At 43.6% G+C, this 22214-nt stretch overlaps 2 protein-coding genes across 3 annotated transcripts in view; both read right to left on the bottom strand.

Moving 5' to 3' along the window:
* Positions 1–3051: 3051 nt before the first annotated feature.
* On the bottom strand, positions 3052–9479 carry HCRT (hypocretin neuropeptide precursor). 2 transcript variants are annotated; one of them, XM_048517795.1, is made up of 2 exons: positions 9066–9479; positions 3052–3671 (listed from the first exon to the last, which is right to left on the bottom strand). In XM_048517795.1, exons 1-2 carry the CDS (start codon positions 9177–9179, stop codon positions 3264–3266), a joined length of 522 nt encoding a protein of 173 aa, XP_048373752.1. In that variant the 5' UTR covers positions 9180–9479; the 3' UTR covers positions 3052–3263. The 2 variants fall into 2 exon arrangements, with proteins under 2 accessions (XP_048373752.1, XP_048373753.1); XM_048517796.1 differs by lacking the exon at positions 9066–9479 and adding an exon at positions 8640–9044.
* A 545-nt stretch (positions 9480–10024) lies between these two features.
* The window catches only part of LOC125444774 (inactive phospholipase C-like protein 2), a 53958-nt gene continuing 41768 nt past the window's right edge, over positions 10025–22214 (bottom strand). Inside the window, exons 5-6 of the mRNA XM_048517429.1 lie at positions 21502–21611; positions 10025–11785 (exon numbers count right to left, since the gene is read on the bottom strand). Coding sequence (XP_048373386.1) covers positions 11597–11785; positions 21502–21611 — 299 coding nt within the window. The 3' untranslated portion in view covers positions 10025–11596. The remainder of the gene's footprint in view (positions 11786–21501; positions 21612–22214) is intronic.

Raw genomic sequence — 22214 nt, 5'->3', positions numbered from 1 at the left:
ACTCCCAACCTTTTGGTTATCGGATGTCCCATCCTGTGGATTGCATTGACATTAACTGTGTAATCCATGTTGAACCTCAGCGAGAAAGGTGGATTATAAGTAACATAAATGAAATATTGTAATGATAATGGGTTTCACTTTACTTTCGGTTTCCTGCTATCTTTGTGCTCTGTTACGTGTAGTGATTTAGAATGCACCCAAGTACTGGCTCATCCTGATATCTCTTCACATGGCCTTGAAACCTAACCGTTCTTCCATTCCTGTTCTGTATTGCTTGATATCTCCAGGGGAAGGGAAGAAGAGGGGCACACTGGTGGGCATAAAGGTGCTTGGGAAAGCCGGTTCCCAGAACTGGCATCTTCTATGGCCATGCTGTTGTCTATCAATAAAGGCTTCTGACTGAAATAATTGAGTCTGATTATTGGTCGCAGATCCAGGGCTTGACAAATACATTTACAATGGAGAAGAGTTGGTTAACAAGGTACTCTGGTATGTCTCCAACCATAAGCCTTCCTTTTCTTATTTAAGGAGCCTTCCTCTATTTAAGGAGTCTTCCTCCTTCTAAGTGGCTCTTCTGCCTTGGTCAGATTTAAGTGGTAATTTTGCAACCAGAAAAACTGCTTAATTGGGATGGGGAGTCCTTAGGCAAGGAGAAGCCTTCAAATTTTATTTATTTATTGAAAACACTGACTTTATCCCCTCGCAGAACTCAAGATGGCTAATGATATAAATAAAACATTTTTTTAAAAAAATTAAAAAGCACAATAGGAAAACAATAATTAAAAAAACCATTAAAAAGTCAACAAAAGCTCCAATTGGGGCTGTCAATAAAATCTAAATCACATGCAGTCGTTAATTAAACTGTCTTCAGCAGCATCCTGAATAATCTTTCTTCAGTGGTACGGTAAGACCTTGGACCGTTGCTAGGACATCAGAGAAGATGGAATCCCCAAATCAAGAGTGTCTCAGATGCTGTTCCTCCATTCCGCACGAAGCTGCATTACACCACTGGTCCTCAAGGTCCATACTGTCTGCTCAGACTGGCAGCAACTCTCTCGAGTCACACATCACCTCCTGCCTGGTTCTTTCACCTGGATATGCCAGGGATGGAACATGGGACCTTTGGCACTTCCATTGAGCCACAGCTTTGCCCCACCCCTGTGATGATTTTTATATCTAACGGATGGCAATAAGAGCCATGATCATAACATCTGATTCAGAGGCCATTTGTCTTTCCAAAGGTACTGGGTAGATCCTTAGCATCACCCACCTTCCAGGTGTCATCCCAAGGAAATGTGATTGGGGATGACCCTCCACCCAGCATTCAGGTGAGCATGCACAAATATTTTCAGTCTTGTGAGTGAGTTCTTCCCTTGGCAATTGTGTCTAAGTGTTGGCAGATTTTAGGTGTGATTTTGATGTAAATCATATTGTCCATAGCTGTCTGACTAATAGTGCCATGGAATCATTCATATATTTTTTTGCGTTTATAACAGGTGTGCCTTGGAACTTATGAGTTGGATCCAGCCAGCTTTTCTGCTCAGTCTTGCCCATATCTCCTGCTAGCTACAGTCTCTGTCTTACATGACTTTGCCCATTCCAATCCCATCATCCCCAGCATAGCCTTTTTAGTGATCAAAAGGGTCCCCCCCTTTTTCATCAATGGAAAATTAGCAGGATCCAACCCTTCCTATCAGTGGAATAGAGGACCCCCACCCACACACACAAGTGATAGAGCCAACCACATGATCCTTCTAGCTCTGCCCATCCAGGATTGTTTAAGAGATGCTGTGGGGGGGGGGGGGGGAACCTTCCCCATTTAGTTTACCAGGATTGTGAGCATGGCAGTGATTAAGGATTAATTTAAGGAAATTCTGATTGCATTAAGGAAGGTGTTTAAGTTGGTAAAAGCTTCGGAGCTTAAAAATAACTGCTCTTATTCTACTTATGTATTTCTTATGCTAATAATCCACAACTGCTGTATTTGTTTAGAACATTTATATCCCACACGGGTAGCTAAAAGTGTTCATACTCAGGGGATTGATGACAAGAGTGTCAGAAACTTGTTTTTGTGTCATTGCTTCAGTGCTCCCCCCACCCCACCGAGGCTCCAGACCAGGACACAGCTCAGAGCTAGTGTGGTGCAGTGTCCAAGAGTGGCACACTCTAATCTAATTTTCCACTCCCCCACATGAACCCTGCTGGGTGACTTTGGGCTAGTCACAATTCTTCGGAACTCTCTCAGCCCCACCTACCTCACAGGGTGTTTGTTGTGGGGAGGGGAAGATGATTTTAAGTTGCTCTGAGACTCCTTACGGTTGGGAAAAGCAGTTCTCTAGGCCAGGGTCCACGTCTCTTAACCACTGATGTTTTATTCTATGGGCTATGTTAATTGATTATATCACCATCAGGGAAATTTTATACTAAATATTTTAGTTGAAATTTTATTATTGGTTTTAATGTGGTTTTAATTTTGGTTTTAATGTGGTTTTAATTTAACTGTGTATGTTAGCTGCCCCGAGCCCTGCTGAGGCTGAGGCTGGGGCATCAAATCAAATCAAATCAAATCAAATCACTGCACCATTCTGGCTAAGATGCTTATTTCTCTCAAACATCCTGGCAACCAGCTTTAGAAACTGAATGCTGAAATAGATGGATTCTGTAGTACAGGTCTCCACCTTTTTACAGTCTTATGGCTTATTTGTAATGTTGACACAGCATGGTGGATGCAGTAACAAAATGGCTGCCAGAAAATGGCTGCTGCAGGAGGCGGAGCCAGCCACAAAATGATTGCCACAGCTTCACTTGAGTAACACGGAGCAGATATGTGTGCTTTGGTGGCAGCTGCCGCCAAAACAACATTTAAAAAATCTACACAGCTAATCAAATCTCCAATAGTCAGGCGGAAATCTTGTTGGGCAAAAGCCCTACCTGGCCTCACCCACTTCTTAAAAACACTTAGTGGGTACTGGAATAAATGCCCACAGGCACCACGCTTGAGATTCCTGCTGTGTTATGCTGTTCTTGACAGATGTAGACCGACAGAATGGCTAGGAAACAGAATGCTTTGCTTTATTTGCGAAAGAACAGCAGAGGTGACAGATGCTGGAAAGAGCTATCTTACACAACAAGGGGAGTACTGCTTGGACCTCTGGTACAGCACCTGGTATGCAAATGATATTAAATAGCAACAGTGGTGATGATTGACAAGAGAGAAGACTCATGGGAACCACTGTCCTCATTTGCAAATCTTTGCACACCCCTTAGGACACTGTCTCTCCACTGCTCATTTTCTGGTAGGATTCTAAATCCTTCGCCAGGCAGGCTTTGGCTGTATCTAACCCTGCAGCATAGGAAACCGGTGCTAGCAGTGCTCCCTGGTGCTCCACCGTCAGCTCAGCTGCCCTCTTGCCCATGGTGAGAATCCCAGCGGCTTGCTTGCTGGAGCCATGCAGGAGGCGATAGAGCCGGTCCTGGAAAGCCTTGGTGGGCATCGGGTCGCTCCGCTTGCCGACGGTCAGGATGCCAGCCGCGTGGTTGCCCATGCCGTGGAGCAGCTCGAGAATGCGGCAGGAGCAGCTCTTCTGGTGGCAATAGTTCGGCATGGCTTCTTTGGCTACGGCGAAGGAGCACAGCAAGAAGAGAAGGAACAGCGGCACAGTTTTGTGGATCTGTGAGGGGACAGAGCAGATTTAACAGTGGGGAGAGCCTGTGTGTGTTCCTGCCAGAGGAATAACTGGGAATGTCATGCCCCACAGTGTCTTCAAGGGAAGATCTGTTGGAATTAGTAATGTCTAGTGAGCAAAGGAATGAAGAAGAGAAAAATAAGAGTTTGGATTTATATCCCCCCTTTCTCTCCTGAGAGGAAGACCCTGCAGGGGGTAGCAAGTGGTCAGCAGAGGTGTATCTAAGCAAATTGGAGCCCGGGGCAAAACCTGAGTTTGGGGCCCCCCCCCCCCCCCCATTGGCAGCCGCCCTCCCTCACTGTGACCAAACAATGATGTTTTACTCCAGGTCGTTTCAAAGTCACCATCACAGTATAGAACATGCCCCAACTCACAAATCTGAACACAGTAATGGGCCATGCCACACAGCAGAAATAATTTTTTTTGAAAACATTTTCAAAATGTTTTATTACTGCTATGAAAATTTTATGGTGGTGTATCCAATTTTATGGTGTTGTATCCAGTTCCCCCAGTTGGGGGAAACAGCATCACTTTCAATGTTATTTAAACTGGGTACTCCAGATTCTCCCTTTAAGGTGGATTTAAAAGGAGAATCTGGGCTCCCTAGTTTAAACAAGTGATGCTGGAATCCACTCCCAAACAGGATCATTTTCGATGGTGTTTAAACTAGGGAGCCCAGATTCTCCTTTTAAATCCACCTTAAAGGGAGAATCTGGGGACCCCAGTTTAAACAACATTGAAAGCGATGCTATTTTGGGGTGGATTCTCCCCCACCCTGAAACAGCATCACTTTCAATGTTTAAACTGGGGACCTCAGATTTTCCCTTTAAATCCATGCCGAAGGGTGTGGATTTAACAACAACCACCACCACCACCACCACCACCACCACTACCACCACCTTTATTAGGCATTGAGAGAATAAAAGAAAGAAATAAAACAAGCATTGGCAGGAAGGGGGTGGATTTAAAAGGAGAATCTGGGGAAATTTAGGGCGTACCTGCTGTCAGAGGTGCAATTATTAAGATAGCAACACCAAAATTTCAGAGTATCTTTGTGAGATCCTACTGATGATACCACCCAGGTTTGGTGAAGTTTGGTTCATGGGGTCCAAAGTTATGGATCCTCAAAGGTGTAGCCCCCATCTGCTATTAGCTCCCATTGGAAACAATGGGGGATGAGGGCACTCCTTTTGGGAGTCCATAGCTTTGGACTCCTTGAACCAAACCTCACCAAACCTGGGTGATAACATCAGGAGAGTCTCCCAAAAAATCCCTGAAATTTTGGTGCTGCTAGCCTAAAGACTGCGCCCCCTGCAGGCCAAAAATGAAAAAATACCAAAAATATCCAAAAACAAACCTGCAATTTTTGGCGCCCGCCACAAGGGGGTGCCTGAGGGCAAGTGCCCTCCCTTGTCCATAGGCAGCTACGCCACTGGTGGTCAGTTAGATAGGACCATAAGGTTAGGGATTAGCCCATCCATTTTATGTGCTACCTCTAGTCTGCTCTTAGACTGATATATTCATGGCCATATATACTCACCACTCGCTCTCCTCTTAGCCAATAGTTAAAGGTGATCTCTGCCTCTAAGCTTTTCTATATATTATGTAGTTTCTAAATCAACATTTACTTCTATCTTGAATTACAGTGTGTGAAACTTTGCTGCTTGACTTGCATTCTGGTGACATTTTGGTTATGGAACCAGCAGACCAGGCTCTGCTCTACCATTTGCCAGAGATTCTGAAGAGATGGCAGGCAAAGAATCTCAGATGGCAATCGCTTGTGCAAGAACATTATGGTCCCTGCGTTGATGTGCTAACAGAATTAAATAAAGCACTACAACAGGAGAAACACTGGGACGTGGTTGGATCCGACAGACCCACCAATGCAGCTCTACAAACAGTATATGAAGACTTAAATTCTCAGGCAAGCGGGTTTATCATTTCAGTTGTTTGTGATCTATTAGTTATGAAAATGTCAACAAAAATAGTCCAGGAATCCTTTTGATACTGACTGAACTATGGACTTTGCTATTATGGGGAATGAGTTGAGGACCTATAAGGAATCACAGAAAAGGGAGATAGATGATTTGGCAATTTCCCTCACCATGATTTTATAATCTCTTGCATGACTGAGTGAGGCAATTTCCTTAGTACCCTCTATCTTTTCTTTCAGTCATGTCTCAACTGCTTTGAACATTTCATACATCTTAGTGCATGCTGAGTCCTCATAAGGCACTTTTTTGAGGGTTTAAGTCAATGTACAAAGCCATTTTTGTGGGAAATTGCTGGCATCTGTGTATTGTAGGAACCTCTATCTTGTCCATGGTTTGCCAAGTTTTGCTTCTTTTGCGATTAGCACAAGCCACTTGCTTTACTATTAATATTCAATAATGATGAGGAGTCAATCTTTGCGGCATTTGTGAGTACCGACAACAGTGGGAAATGCAGTTGCAAGAAGGCCTGGAAGCCAAATTTAGGTTAAGTACAAAGGAGAAATCCTGGATCTCCTTTGTGGTATTTCCAGAAGATTCAGGGATGGTCAGTTGGTACAGAGAGAGGGGGGCCCCTTCTGCACATGCAGAGTAATGCACTTTCAATCCACATTCACAATTGTTTGCAAGTGGATTTTGTTATTCTACAGAAATCCAGCTGTAAAGTGAATTGAAAGTGAATTATTCTGCATGTGCAGAAGGGGCAAGAGAGATGGATTTATACCCTGCTTTTCTCAACTGTAAGGCATCAGAGCAGCTTACAAACTCCTGCTTATACTCTCCACACAACAGATACCTTGTGAGGTCGGAGGGGCTAAGAGAGTTTTGAGAGAACTGTGACTAGCACAAGATCACCCAGCAAGCTTCATGGGTAGGAGTGGGGAAACAAACCTGGTTGGCCAGATGAAAATCTGCTGCTCATTGGAGGAGTAGGGAATCAAACCTGGTCGAACAGATTAGAGTCCCCTGCTCTTAATGGCTCTTAGCCACTACACCAGGGGTAGGGAACCTGCGGCTCTCCAGATGTTCAGGAACTACAATTCCCATCAGCCTCTGTCAGCATGGCCAATTCCCATCAGCCTCTGTCAGCATGGCAATAATAGGGAGGGAGATTGGCTGAGCAAAAAAGTTGGCTAGATTCAACCAATTGGCCATGCTGGTAGGGGCTGATGGGAATTGTAGTTCCTGAACATCTGGAGAGCCGCAGGTTCCCTACCCCTGCACTACACCATGTCTCAGTGTATAGGTGAAGGTGTGGTTTTGGGAAGGAAAGGTTTGGATTTGTTAGTCACTAAGCAAGAGACAGTCTCCGTTTGAACTAAAACTGAACGAGGATTGCAATGAAAATAGATCCAGCTTCCTCAAATTAAAGAACAGCAACAGCCTCCTCTGGGTCATTCTGCTAGCTTTGAAACAAGACTTGCAAAATGCTTTAAAAAACAAACAAACCCTTTATTACAGGCTCTTTCTCTTCCCTTTTGTTCTTGTTGTATAGCCTTGATTTTTTTTTAACCCTGCTTTGAAACTCCTTAAGGTAGAGAAAAGTGGGGTATAAAAACCGACTCTAAAAATGTAGAAATGTTGGTTTTGGACTGTCTACTGTATTTTTGCAAATTTAAATTCCACTTTGTAACCGTTAAGACATTTTAAATATATATATATTTATGCATATTCAAGACCTTTCAGTAGCTCTGAACTATTCTGCATTAAGTTTTCTGTGCACACCTGTTTAGGCGCATCCTGTTTGCCTGGATCAGACGAACATTCACTGACCCGTGGATTCTTTGCAAGAATGTCAGTAACCAACTATCCAAAGGTAATCCAACAGAAACTGATCAGTGCGGTGCAGTCCCACCTTTTACCAGCTGTGATTGAAATTAATCAATGTGTTTTTGATGTAACAAAATTGAAAAAATTATAATTTAGGGGTAAAAAAACCCCCAAGAGTTAAAAAGTCAAAGAGGCCAAAACAGCAGAAAGCGAATGGACAGAAATGAGAATTCCCCCACCCCGAAGATCTCCACACTGAGATGAATGCTATTTATCATATTGAGGAATAAGTCAAGGGCGAAATGCGAGGTAGCCAAGCTTGTTGCCAACTTAATTATTCAAGTCAATGAACTCCTGACCAGGGTTTCAAAAGCATCTCTTTAAAACAGATAAATGAGCGACAAAATGGCATTCCAGTGTAAGGAAGACTAAAATGTTGTGCATTTAGAGGCAAAAAAGAAAAGAAATCCAAACTACATAAATACTAATGAGATCAGAATTGGCTCTAGCTGTATAACAAAGAAGTTTCGGGATCATAATGCAAAATTCACTGAAAATGACAGATTAATATATATCCACGGCTGTGGAGAAGACAGAATTCTTATTAGGAACAGTTGAAAATAAAGATGCATGCATCAAAATGGCATTATTTAAGGCCATCTAATGGCTGTTCAGAATTTTGTATGTAGTGCCAATTTACCTCACCTGTTCTTTGGCTGCTCTCTCTCATCCTATTCCCTTTACCCCCTTATCAGGCGTGCACCTTTCCTTTGCATCAAAACCTACAGAAAAGCCTTAGAAATGCTTTTGTGCTCTGTCACGCGGAAGCAGGAAATCATGGTGATCCAGAAGGACAGAACACTTATAAAACAAGGGTCAGTCTTTCACTGCACCAACTTTAGGTTGATGCAAGCTTCTCTGTTTTACAGAATTCTTTTGACTGATGAGTTCTGTAGTACTCTGAAGATGTTCTGCTTCTGTATGGAGTCCTCTAAGGGCCAAAACTATGTTATGGTGTGCTGTAACATCTTGTTAAGCCCTACCAGATTGTCTTTTTAAAAATTTGCTTTGTACATCTTCTCAAACTCTATCTGGTATATGTTTGCCCCGTCTACAGCTTCTAGAGGTTTCCCATCTTATCCTGCCTGCCCCACCCACCAATCTGGAATCCCTAACCCAACATAACCAGTACCTTAGTATTGTACGTCTTCATAGTTGGGGGGAATCTTCATGCTCCCAAACAGCCTTGTGTTATAAACTTCCAGGGGTGAAGCTCTCTGCAACTGTTAGCAAAGCTGGAGGATTTATAGGGTCAGGCTCTGAGAAGCCACTGGGCACCTCCCTTGTTCTCATCTATGACCATGCAATTGCCGTGCCCTACAGAATACATTTCCTCCCCCCCACCCCCACGCCAAACCACGTAAGATGGGTCAGAAAAGAATTTCTTCGTACACCGTTTCTTGGAAACAGGCCAAGACATTGTTATTTCTCCCTGCCACTAATGAATTTGTCTGAGAAAACCCGGCAGCCAGTCATGATCCACAAAAATGGCTGAAGGCTCAGTTGGAATAATGAGACGGGCCTGTCCTTGTTTGCACAGACCCATTACACTAATTACCTCAAAAACGTTGAAGGGGAAGCAAGAGGCAGCTTTTTTGTTTCCTGGCCCAGGCGCATGGTATTGGCGTATTTCCATGGTGGCACATGGCGCATGGAGGTCATTAGCACACATGGACAGGTGTTTTGTGGGTGCAATTGCTGTGCCATCCTCAGATCCTAGTTCTACCACTCAATGTCTCCAAGAAAGGATCTCCAAATTAAGGGGCAAAACACCATGAAACTAAGGATGAAAACATATGGAGCAAATGTTACTTCATGGAGAACGCCTGGGTTTGAGTGAGAGAGGCTACACAGAAACAAAGATCCTCCACACAAGCCCTGCTTCCTGTCATCAGCTTGAGAGATGAAGAAGAAGAAGAGTTGGGATTTATACTCTGCCTTTCTCTCCTGAAAGGAGACTCAAACTCCTTTCCCTTCCTCTCCCCACACCAGACATCTTCTGAGGTAGGTGGGGCTGAGAGAGTTCAGAGAGAACTGTGACTAGTCCAAGGTCACCCAGCAGGAATGTAAGAGTGGGGAAACAAACCTGGTTCAACAGATAAGAGCCCGCCGCTCATGTGGAGGAGTGGGGAATCAAACTCAGTTCTCCAGATTAGAGTCCCCCTGCTCTTAACCACTGCACCATACTGGTAGATGGCAACCAGAGATGGGCTTTTTGGTAGTGGCACCTTGCTTGTGGAACATCCTTCCCCACTGAGACTCACCTGGTGTCTCTGCTGCTCTGTTCCAGGTAAAAATGTTTCTGTTCACCCCAAGTTCTAAGTGGTCTTTAACACCATTTTGGTGTGCTTGAATGTTATTTTACAGCGGCTATTTTTAAGCTGCTCAGTGGTCTCATGATTTAACAGATTTAACTCTTCCGTCTCCTTTATGGATGTTTGAAACACTTCTCAAACAAAAACTATTGCCAGTGTTGGAAGAGGAATCAGATTATAACAATTCAAGGAGGCAACAAAATGAAAGAGAACCTCAGGCTTTATTGTCAACAGAATTCAGCCTTCTCAATTTAAGAACAAACCTCCCAGGCCTGATAAGTGGGAGAGCAGGGACCAGCTGCATTATCTCAGCCATGCCTCCCTGCCTCCCACCACAGCTGCTCAAAACATGGGAAAAAGAAAAGAGAGTGACATGTGTGGAACTACAACAAAAGTTTGCGCTAATGCACAGCTTGGCAACATTCACATCCAAAATGTCCAATATCAAAACTTTCCAGTTTGATTTTGAGGTGCACCCTTTTGGGGACGGTGGGCTACATTCGACGTTTTGTGGAAATCTCCCTCCAAAGCAATAATCTACTAAAATTTAAGTGAGGCAAATTATAAATCGGGGGGGGGGGGGGGGTTGTTATTAGAATGGGAATCTGAGATTCTCCCTACTCCACCCTAACAAAATTTTTGGTTGACTTAAAAACTGGAGGGGGGAGAGAACTACCAGGAATCCTTCTCTTTAGGCCATTCTCCTCCACAGTCACTGTGCCCTGAGAAAAGTCCACGCCTCAGAGAACTGCCTAACTTTGATATGAGGGTCCTGCGGCTTCCATGCCTGGCCTCTGGCTTTCACCACCATCCCCATCCTGCTGGTGAATTAGGTTTCAGAATTCGTGAAGGGGGGAAGGGGGAGAGCTGTCACCAGGACTGGGCCAAGAAATTGCAAGTAGCAATTATCTCTCGCCAAGCAATGAGGGACACACACCTGCTGTGTGCCAGGTCCTTTGGGTTCATGTTTACTGTGGGAATTGAGCTGGGAACTCAAGGAATATTAGGCCTCTGAGCCTCCAGCCAGCAGCAGCAAGACCAGCCAAGGAAGGTCCCCTCCTCACACTAACTGGCCAGAACATAGGACACTCTTGCTGTGCAATCCTAAATGGAGCTATTCCCTTCTAAGTCCACTAATTTTAATGGCCTAAGAAAGCCCGGCTGCTTGGCCAGACTGCTATAAAAGACTTCTGTATCCTTGCTTCTTGGTTGTTCTTCCAGGGTCTGTTGCTTCCCTCACCCCCGACACCCTGCCTCTCCCCTCAAGGTCTCTGAAGTCCAGTCTGAAAAAGTTCTCTCGAATCTACAGAATTGGCACAGAAACACAGCAGCTCCCGTTCTTAACAATGGGTTGGACTCAGCCAATGTTTCACTCAGTTCTGCAAAATCCTTTCCGAACGAAAGCTTCCACCCTACATGGCATTTTGCCCATGCAGGTCTTGTGATCCAGCACAGCCCTATGGGGTGGTCAAAGGGGGCCCTTTTGCTTTCTCAGCAGCAGTGGAGCTTGTGTGGGAGAATTTTTGTGGCTGCACCCCAGAGACCAGGTCTTCACCCTTAAAATGGTGAAGAATTCGAAATTGGCACCTTGCCCCCAGCTGCAGCTCATACAAACGTTTGAGAAATCCACCAGTTTCCCCTCCCACTGTGATGGTGGTGATGTTGTGCTCACATGTCTATTTTTTTAAAAAAAAACCTGTCACATTCCAGTCGTCTCTGTACAGCCCTTGCTGTGTCCACGGACTTGCTCCCCTCTGTCCTTATTTATTCCGGGTCAGGAAGATCCTGTGTCACTGCCTCCTCCGTCAGTTTCCTGGATGGGATCCAGGACGGCTCGGCTGCGGAAGAGGTCAGGGGAGGCAGCTCCGTTGCGCCCAATGCCGCAGGACTGGGCGGCATTGTGGATCTGCCACAGTGTGTCCAGCGCTTCCGCCTTGGAGTGTTTGAGCAGATCAGCCTGGCCCTGTGGATGGAGAAAGGGCGGCAAAGGTCAAGGGAGACAGTCATGGGGGTCCAGGAGAGAAAATAATCGAAAGTCCAGCAAGCTACAGTAGGGTGGAAAAAATCAAGACTTTCAAGCACCAATAATTCTCCAGTATAAAATGAATTTCTGGGACACAAAGTAGATTTGAGAAACTTGAATCTGAGGACATGGAAGCAGACTTTTTCCAAACACAACAGCCACTTGCTGCTCAAAGAATCAGAAAAACAATGAGCTACAACCAAACACTGGGATAGGAATCCTGCCGCATTTGTGTAAAATATACCAGAGTTAAGGATCTTTAGAGCTAAACGCAAGAAAAGAAGGGTCTTTCCCCCCAGCACATACATTCTGGTACGCACAATGGCAAGTCCCCACAGGACAGAGCTCATGCTGTTGCCAAGATCTTTCTTTGGAATCAGGTTTTAATGCCAGGGCTCAGCCTCAGCACACATTAAATTGTAATAATAAGGGTGCTTTCACACATCCTGAGCATTGCACTTCCAATCCATCTTCAATGCACTTTAACAATCATTGGCAAGTGGATTTTGCTGTGTCACATAGTAAAATCCAGTTGCAAAGGTCATTGAAAGGAGATTGAAAGTGCATTATTTGGCATTTGCGAACATGCCCGAAGAGTGGGCCACATGGACTGAATAAGTCGTATTCTCTAACACACAGGTTTAGATTGAGAAGGCATCAAGTCAAAATGTGTCTAGAAACTTGAACAGTGAAGGAGGAATGAGAAAGGTCTACTCACATAGGAGGAAAAGGAGACTGGCTTTGCTATATAGTGGAAATTCCCAGGGTAAAGCCACATACAGCTAAACTGGGATCATTGCTACACTGTGATTTGCTACATTCGGCATATCATACCAGAGAGTTAAATGCGTCATCAGCTGTTGGTCTTGTTTTCTCTGGTCCTGCTAAAATTGGCCACCTGCTTTTTAATTTAAAGCGGCCTACATCTTTTTCATTCACTGATATACTTCAGCATTTTAAATGCAAGTGTCACACTGGGGTATTTCCCACCTTTTTTCTCCTGTATTTGATCTACGAGATTATCGTGGGTGGTTTCTGCACAGATTAACAAAAGTGCTAGTGGCAGTGAAAGACCCGATAGAAATAAATATTACACCGTGTTTAGCAAACCTCAGTATTACAAAGTGCAAAACATTTTAACAGTGTGAAAAAAATAAATGTTACAATCAGTTATCCATTCATGCATACACCACATTCATACCAACAAACTCTCAAAACAGCTTATACCCCTCTTACAAGATATATCCTTAAAATGTCTCTAATTGACTTATATAAGAATATACCACTTAAACTTGTTACAATAGAGAGGAAATAAGCAAATATAATAATTATTCAACAGAAAAGGTTCTATCCAATTCTCCTGGAATCTCCCGGAGTGTAAAGAGGAGATTGGAATGTGACGGTTTCTTGCTGACACCTGTTTTCACTGTTGCAATTTGTGTTATCTCTTGCTTGGCATTATTCTCAGACTGGTCTAGCCTTGTGTGTGAAAGTAAAGTATCTAAAAAAGGCGGACCCAAGAGTTCTCTTCATGTCTTACTGTACTTTGGGAGTTTAGTTCTCTCAAGGACCATGTGTCATCTAGCCATACATTATAGATCTTTCTGAATTCAAGAAGATTCTATTGTATGGACTCAGTCTCTTGGGAATCTTTTCAATGCTGCTGGAAATCTTCAATTGCTCTACCAATGTCCTCGATAAGGAGATTAGCTGTTTTTAGTTCATAAATGGTAGCCAATTGTCCCATCAGCAATAATGTTGCACAAACATAAGTACGTAGATAGAACAAGCAATGGAGTCAGAGACTCCTTTCAAAACTGCTAACAAATGGCTCCTCAAAAAGACAGGGTAATACTTATTCCATCCAAATAAACCCCATCAGTATGAAGATTGGCCTGGGTATAGCATATGAACGCTTTCAAAAAACCTCTCCCCTTCCACAGATAGCCAACTAAGGTTATTGATGAAGGAGACCTTTTCAGGAAATTAATCCGAATGTATCTCCTCCTAACTTCATATAACAGGCTCAGGAAGCTATTTATCCCATTTTGGGGAAAAAACCTTCACACGGGGCTCTTCCCCAAAATGGGTTCTATTACATTTCCCTCAACCCTGGTTTTACAAAAATTGCTAAACTAGTCATCTTCTTGGAGAGCCCAAAGGAGCCACAGAAGTCCCAGCTGTTCGTAATCACTCCCTGGAAGGGTGGAATGTCCAGTGCAAAGGCAACAGGGGAAACCGGGTTACACATGCTATTAGTGTGCTGTGCAGAAACCACCATGCTGAAGGCTTTTCAAAGTTCAACCATAAAACATTAGAACTTATTTACAAATATTAAGATGTTAACAGTACAGCTCAGATGACATATGGCTTTGATAAGATTTTAGTTTGTCACAGATTTCTAATTTCTTTGAAATAAGATAGACTTTCTTACCGTTATACAGCTTTGACTCAGACTTACTCTCAGAGATTCATGCGTACACGCTGGTGCCCAAAAGCTAAAAGGAACTGAGTATTTACCCAACACTCTTTTCCTTTTAGACCTCCCCAAACTGCAGGATCACTTCAGAGCTTTTGGAAGTAAATTCACCTCAGAACTTATACCTAAATGTAAATTTCCATAGGGTTATATTCCTTAGAGTTAAATTTCCTTAGGGTTATATTCAACATTTTTTCTGTAAAACAACAAAAGACTAACACCAATCTAATTCAAAACAATTATTTAACATCTCTCTTAAATGTTGTTAAACAAATAGTTCAAGGACAGAAAGGTGAAAAACCAGGAAATCTAGTTGGAATCACAGTCTAGATTCCAACTAGATTCCCTGGTTTCTCACCTTTCTGTCCTTGAAGCACTGCTTGCTAAGTGAGAATTTAAAGGGGTAACATCTTTAGGTGCATTCAGTCTTAGGCACATTCTGATATGTTCCCTAAGGTTCTTGTTCTTCTAAGACCTATAAGAGGTGGTGTCTCACATCCAGGTACATCCTGAATAATTGGCCAATACCTATAGATAACCCTATAGATAAAACGTTTAATGCCGTCACTTAAGGAGGAAAATTAAAAGGAAATGGTTATTCTATAACTTGAAAGTTCACTCTTAGTCTGTTATGAATCAGATCTATTGATGTAATCTGCATGTTTCCTGGCTTAAAAAAAATCTTCCATGGATACCCATCCCAGCTGCGTGTTTATAATCCTTGGTTAAAGTGTCATTCCTTTTAGCCCTCAGGATAATTCCAAAAGATAAATTATTCTTTAAGTGCCAAGGAAGGAAAGAATGATAATGAAAGTATGCATTATCAGTCTGTTTTCTTTAAAATAAAGACATTACTAAAGTTTATTTCTCTGTGTACAAATGCTTCCACTGATCCTTCCTCCTCCAATATCATGAACAAATAGTCTATAAATCTCTTGGAGGAGAAGAGAGAATCTTCTCTTAGATCTGGTAGGGGGATGAAAATACCATGCCATGAAGGGCTTTGCATTTATAACATGAATGGTGAAGAGTCAGTTCATCATATCCTACACCATTGTCCTTTATATAATGCAGCTGGGGGGAAGTTCCTGGCACCTCTGTTGATTGACAACAGCGTTCTCACAGACCAACAGAAAACCCTCATCCTTCTGGACAACGGCTCAAGAGAAGTCTTCGAGTTGACTGCCAGGTTCCTCTGTATTGTAATTGCAGAGCGTTCTTAATGTAACCTTTATATAGATCTCTATTTTGTTATATGCTCTTTTATAAGTCTGTTTTAAAGTATGTATCATTGTTGTTACCTGAATGCCATTCAAGGTTTCAGTTCAGTTAAATCTCTTGCAGAAAATGATCTTGTCATAAAGAGGGTTAACTGCTGCATCACTGACTGTGGTATTCTCAAATCTCGTCATGAATAGATTTGCTAATAAGGGAGCTAATGAACTGCCCATTGAAATGCCTCTAACCCACAGGAAGCATTTGTCGTCGTCATACCTGAAATAACTGTAATCTAAAAGAATATCTAAAAGGTCCAAAAGAAAATGTGTAGGTGAACTACGGGCTGCTTGAGAATCCAGATAATGCTGAGCTGTCTGTCTTGTCTCCTCATGTGGCATATTCTTGTACAGGGAAGTGATGTCCAATGTAACGAAACAGACATTGGGTGATACCTTGAGACCTTCACTTTTATTGATCAGGTCTGCAGTGTCTTTTAAGTATGTCTGTGTGTTTATTACAAAAGGTTGTGCTACAGGCTCTAACACTCAGCCTATACCAGACACGCTGGGTCTGCCGTGTGGTCGATGGATGGATTTGTGAATTTTGGAAAAACAATTTAAAAAATGGATACTCTAGGGAATTCTTTAATCAGGAATTTGGCTGTATTGTTGTCAATATGCCCCCTTAGGTTCCTATCATCAACCATCATTCTGATCAGTCTCACTACATGAGTGCTGGGGTCTCTAGAGGTTTACAGAAACTCAAACCTCTCTATCGCTCTGTGGAGGAGCAGCAGTGGCATAGTGGTTAAGAGCAGGTGTACTCTAATCTGGAGGAACCAGGTTTGATTCCCCGCTCTGCCACCTGAGCTGTGGAGTCTTATCTGGGAATTCAGATTAGCCTGTACACTCCCAACACACGCCAGCTGGGTGACCTTGGGCTAGTCACAGTTCTTCGGAGCTCTCTCAGCCCCACCTACCTCACAGGGTGTTTGTTGTGATGGGGGAAGGGAAAGGAGATTGTAAGTCCCTTTGAGTCTCCTATAGGAGAGAAAATGGGTATATAAATCCAACTTTTCTTCTCCTCCTCCTAAAATATAAATTGTTTTATGAAAAATATGTTTTTGTGTTTTAATCTTACTTAAGTTGAATATATGGGATTAGGTAAACCCTCAAGGAAATTTACATATAGGTGGATTTAGCAACATTGATAAGAGACAGTGTGTTGAATGCCTTGAGTTAAAGTATGTGTATCTTCTAGAAGCAAACGTCAGGAACAACAGACTATAGCTGGAATTGCAGTCCAAGATGGTAACTATTTGTTTAATAACATTTAAGAGAGATGTCAAATAACTGTTTGGAATTAAAGAATGATGTTAGTTGTTTTACAGAAAATGTGTTGAATGTATGGGATTAGGTATACCCTCAAGGAAATTTACATGTAACTGTATTTGATTTAACAACATTGATAAGAGATGGCATGCTGAATGTCTTTGAGTTAAAGCATGCATATCTTCACACATTACAACAGGCCTTTGAAGACCCTACTGAGATCAAGCTTCAACCGATAGCCGATTAGCCCATACATATGATTGCTTTGATTGAAATGGATTTTTGAGTTCAAAAAGATTTACGCACATTAAATGTATGGATTTTTGCATTAATGTTGTAATGATGATTGGAAACCAGTTGATGTATGGACTAACTACTGATTTAATTGGGACAGGCATCATGCAGCATTTGAATGTTTAAAGGTTCAGAATTTGTCCTGAGTTATAAAGTATTGTATTACTGTGAGCTGGGAGTACCAAGTGGTTTTTTAAATTTTGCTTTCGCTGCACCAGCCTCATCTTTATTTATTAATAAGTTGGACCACCTGAAGATTGGCAACCTTAATCCAGTGGCGTAGCTACCTTGGGGAAGGGTGGGGACAGATGCCCTGGGCGGACGCCGGTCATGTGGGGGTGCAAAATTGCCCCCACAGCCCTCCTCTTTCTCTTCTCACCCCGCTAGGGTTGGCAGAGGCCGCTGTGCGCACCAGGTCCTGCCCAGCCAGGCCCCACCGCTGGCAAAGTGGGGCGCAGGAGCCCATGGGGGTGGAGTCTGCCCTGGGCTGCATTTTCCCTTGCTACGCCCCTGCTTTAACTAGGAGTCAGGTTGCAGGACTGGCAAATGCCACTAGCTGAAATCTTGGGATTGGATCCCATCAAATTTTCTAACATTGAAAGGGGAAACAGGGGTCCCTTTTTGATCACCAAAAAGAGTATGCTAAGGAATGCAAAATAGTGGCTGCAGTCAGGAGAATCAGATGGGATAAAAAGGAAAAGTTGGTAGGATCAAATCTTTGGACATCTACGGTCAGCCACAGTTGACAGGGCTAGATAGACGAATGACTTGAATCAGAGTAAGATGCTCTCATATGCAGGAATTTGACTTCTGATTATCAGGAGGAGACCAAACTACAGTTCCCACAGTGCTTAGGGAGGGAAAGCAAGAGGGTTACACCTTTGCCCTGGATTAAATCTGGAGAGCAGATGTTTCCCAATAATCGCTCTTCCTCCTGCTCACAGGCTATGTAGAGATGATGATTTCAGAGAAGCAATAAGCACGCTTCCCCTGTTCTTCGCCTGCTGACTGTTCAAGGCCTGATCCTGCACTGATAACAGGATAAATCAGTAAAAAAAACAAACACGCAAACAGATGAGGATGGAAGCCGCGTTGTCTTTAAGGGAAAAATATAAAGCTGCTTTGCCCCCATTTAAAAAAATTAATAATGTGTGATTATGTCTGTGTGGGGGGAATAAACTCAAATCCTGCAAGGCTTGTCTCAAAAAACAGAGGAGGGTTTTGTGTCTCCTATTTTTCAACAAGCTGCACTCCAATATGCACAATATACAACTCCAATATGTTCTGTTATGCACAACTTGTCCATTTCAACAGTGTAGTGGTAAGAGTCAGCCAAGAGTCTGGCAAACCCAGGATCAAATTGCTATGCAGCCATGAAGCGGACTGCATAATTTTGGTGCAGTCACTCTCGGCCTAACCTCCTCACAGGGTTGTTGTGAGGCGTAAATAGAGGGAAGAAGAAGGAGAGAAGAAGAGTTTTGGATTTATACCCCACTTTTCTCTCCTGTAAGGAGACTCAAGGTGGCTTACAAGCTCCTTTCCCTTCCTCTCCCCACAACAGACACCTTGTGAGGTAGGTGTGGCTAAGAGAGTTCAGACAGAACTGTGACTAGCCCAAGGTCACCCAGCAGGAATGTAGGAGTGTGGACCAGATTGACCAGATAAGCCTCTGCCACTCAGGTGGAGGAGTGGGGAATTAAACCTGGTTCTCCAGATTAGAATCCACCTGCTCTTAACCACTACGCCACCTTGATGTATGCCACCCTGAGCTTCTTGGAAGAAGGGTGAAATAAAAAAAAATGTTATAAAATAAAAGCCAGTCTGGCATAATGGTTAGAGTGTCAGACTAGGATCTGGAAGATGCAGATTCAAATCCCACTCTGCCAAGGAAATTTGCTGGGTCAGCTACCTCCTCTCAGCTTAAGTTAACTTTCCTCTCATGATTGTTGTGAGGATAAAATGGAGAAAAATATAAGCTGCTTTCAGTCCCCAGTGGGGAGATTGGGTATAAATGAAGTAGATACATAACTAGGCAATAAAAATAAATAAGTGGTTACACTGCTTACCCTCAACTAAATCTGTACAGAATTGTAGCTGATGGCTCTTCTAGCCTAGCATCAGAGAGTTTCATTCTACTGGACCTCCAGAGAACATGAATTGTAAATCAACTGTAATGTTCTCCTTAGGGCTGTGCAACATTTTTCGGTATTTATCATGTTCACATTTAAAAGACCCTTGAAATTTTCAAAAAGCCAAAACACCCCCCACCCCCCCGCCATGCTATGGGGTTTTTTCCCTGGCTTTTTTCAGATTTTAAAAAATTGGTTTATTAAACCTGACTGCGAAACATTCCAAGCCACCTCCAAAGACTACGTGGAGAAAGGCAGAAGGCCCAGGAAAGAGGAGGCAAATCAGGGGGGCTTGCCTCCCAGTCTGAGGCCTCTGCAGGGGTGGAGGGTGCCCTTTGGTGGCCTCACTTCCTAGCTGGTAAACATGCAACATCCTCACTCGATGACATCCCAGCCATGAACTGTTGGATGAGAAGAGAAGAGTTTGGATTTATACCCTGCTTTTTTTCTCCTGTAAGGAGACTCAAGGTGGCTTACAAGCTCCTTTCCCTTCCTCTCTCCACAACAGACACCTTGTGAGGTAGGTGAGGCTGAGAGAGTTCTGAGAGAACTGTGACTAGCCCAAGGTCACTCAACAGGCTTCATGTGGAGGAGTGGGGAAACAAATCCAGTTCAATAGATAAGAGTTGCCGCTCATGTGGAAAAGTGGGGAATCAAACCTGGTTAGAGATAAGAGTCCACCGCTCTTAACCACTACACCACGCTGGCACTAGCAATGCAAAGGAATTGCTTCCCCTTTGCATTGCTAGTGGGAATGCACCTTCTCTTAATTGCCTTTCCCAGTTCTTCTGCCGGAAATTATGTAACCTGGAGGTGCCAAGGATTGAATATTGAAGGCCAGCGTGGTGCAGTGGTTGGAGTGTTGGTCAAAGATCTATGAGACCCAGGTTCAAATCCCCACACTGTCAGGAAGCTTGCTGAGTGACCTGGGCCAGTCATAGGGTTGCTGTGAGGATAAAATACAGCCGAGAGGAGGAAAATATTAGCTTCTTTGAATCTCCATTGAGAAAGGTAAAATGTCAATGAAGTAAATAAATAATGCATGACCTCTGCCACTAAAGATTAGAGTGTCAGACTAGGATCTGGAAGACATAGGTTCAAATCCCCACTCTGCCATGCTGAGAGCCAGCCTGGTGTAGTGGCTAAGAGCAGGTGCACTCTAATCTGGAGAACCGGGTTTGATTCCCTACTCTGCCACTTGAGCTGCGGAGGCTTATCTGGTGAACCAGATTAGCCTGTGCACTCCAACACATGCCAGCTGGGTGGCCTTGGGCTAGTCACAGTTCTTCGAAGCTCTCTCAGCCCCACCCACCTCACAGGGTTTTTGTTGTGGGTGGGGGAAGGGTGTAAGCCCCTTTGAGTCTCCTTACAGGAAAGAAGGTGGGGGAATAGAAATCCAAACTCTTCTTCTAAAGCTGCTGCCCGTTCCCAAGGGGCAGCAATTTAATTTAAGGCATCGAATTCTCAATCGTTTAGATGATTATTATATTTTGAGAGTTCTGGAGTGGAGAGCAATCTGGATTTGCTGCTTGGTGGGCTAAAATTTGTTGGTCCGACTTGGCAGCACAGTCAAGCACATGCTACAATCACAGAACACATGACGCTCAAGGTAGATGGATTCATGCAGCAGCTCAAAGTGCTTAGCTTGATTCCCAGAGAGATGGGCCTGCAAGGGAAGCTGCCACAGCCTCTCATAATCAATGTGCTGCTAACAAAATGCACAGCTGAAAGAAAGAAAGAAAAGAAAGAAGCCCCCAAACAACACACAATAGTTTAAATATACACAAATTCATAAGCGTTCAAGAACCACTAGATGGCAGATGTTGGTCTTAGATTTGGCAAAGCTGCCAGCCCAGAGGGTAGCTTGTAGCAGAGGAAGGGGAGACTCTGGTGCGATCCCTAGAAAAAAGCTGGATAAAAATACGATAACAATCTCTGAATTGTGTTTTTATGTGGAGAACTTTGGGAAACAGAGTTGTCAGGAGGGCTTTTCTATGAAGGTAACAGGACTATACTGTAACAGAATAGTTCAGGAATGCGGTGGCGTCCGGCATGCGATAGTCGGCTGGGTTTCCTGAAGAGGAGGGAAAGATGCTGCACATCTGCTCAGGGATTCTTAAGCCTCGATTTGCATGGGGACAATGCTACAGCAGAAGGTGGTTTGGGATTCTGCTCTGGAGACCCCCTTCCTTAGAGTCAAATTACCTTGAGGACTGTGATGTTCCAGGCAAAACTCTCCAGTGCTTTCTGCAGCTTCCGCCCTTTCAGACCCTCCTTCACCTCCAGCCGGTGTAGCTCTTTGTGAAAACCCATCCCTGGAGAAGCAAGGAAAGTGTTGGTGGAAGAAAGAGGGGCACAGGGGAAAGCATCAATGTGCCCATGGCAAGTCTATCCAAGATAGTGTGAAAAAAACATCATTGTCCATAGCAGCATGGTTTTCCCACTTTCACCCCTGGGAAAAAATGTTCTGCAGGTTTTTCTAGGGCTTCAAAAACCTGAAAACCCTATTTAGGCAAAGACAAGAATGGAACCACGGAAAAGCATGGGTACACCACAGGTCCTGAGGCTTGCATCATCCTATAAATGTCAACTCTCTGAAAAAGTCACATCTCTCTCCAGCTGAGTATGTCCTCTTTTCCATCTCTCCCTGTTCCCCCCACAAATTCTGCCTCCCATTCCCACACCCTCACTGTTCGCCAATCCTCACCCCCCCTTGTCATTTCAATCCTAGCCAGCAGCAAATTCCAAGAACCTCTAGAACTTTAGGCTTGGAATTATGCAAAAATAACGGCATGCATGCAAAGGAAGGAAACACTTCTCTATTACAGCAGGATGGCTGAGTCACACAGAAATGCCAGTGCTAAAGACACAGCACATCTGGATGGGAAAGTTGCCCAGGAAATTCGAGCAAACCCCTG

The sequence above is a fragment of the Sphaerodactylus townsendi genome, linkage group LG15, assembly GCF_021028975.2.
Source record: "Sphaerodactylus townsendi isolate TG3544 linkage group LG15, MPM_Stown_v2.3, whole genome shotgun sequence".
Classification (NCBI taxonomy): domain Eukaryota; kingdom Metazoa; phylum Chordata; class Lepidosauria; order Squamata; family Sphaerodactylidae; genus Sphaerodactylus; species Sphaerodactylus townsendi.
The sequence above is the reverse complement of the archived record's forward strand: the minus strand, read 5'-3'. Positions and strand labels throughout refer to the sequence as shown.

Coding starts and splice junctions, on each gene's coding strand:
- HCRT (XM_048517795.1), bottom strand. CDS start 9,179: ATGTGTGCTAATGACCTCCATGCGCCATGTGCCACCATGGAAATACGC. Junction 3,672..9,065: donor TCCCCTTCAACGTTTTTGAG/GTAATTAGTGTA, acceptor GTCCCCTCACAG/ATCCACAAAACTGTGCCGCT.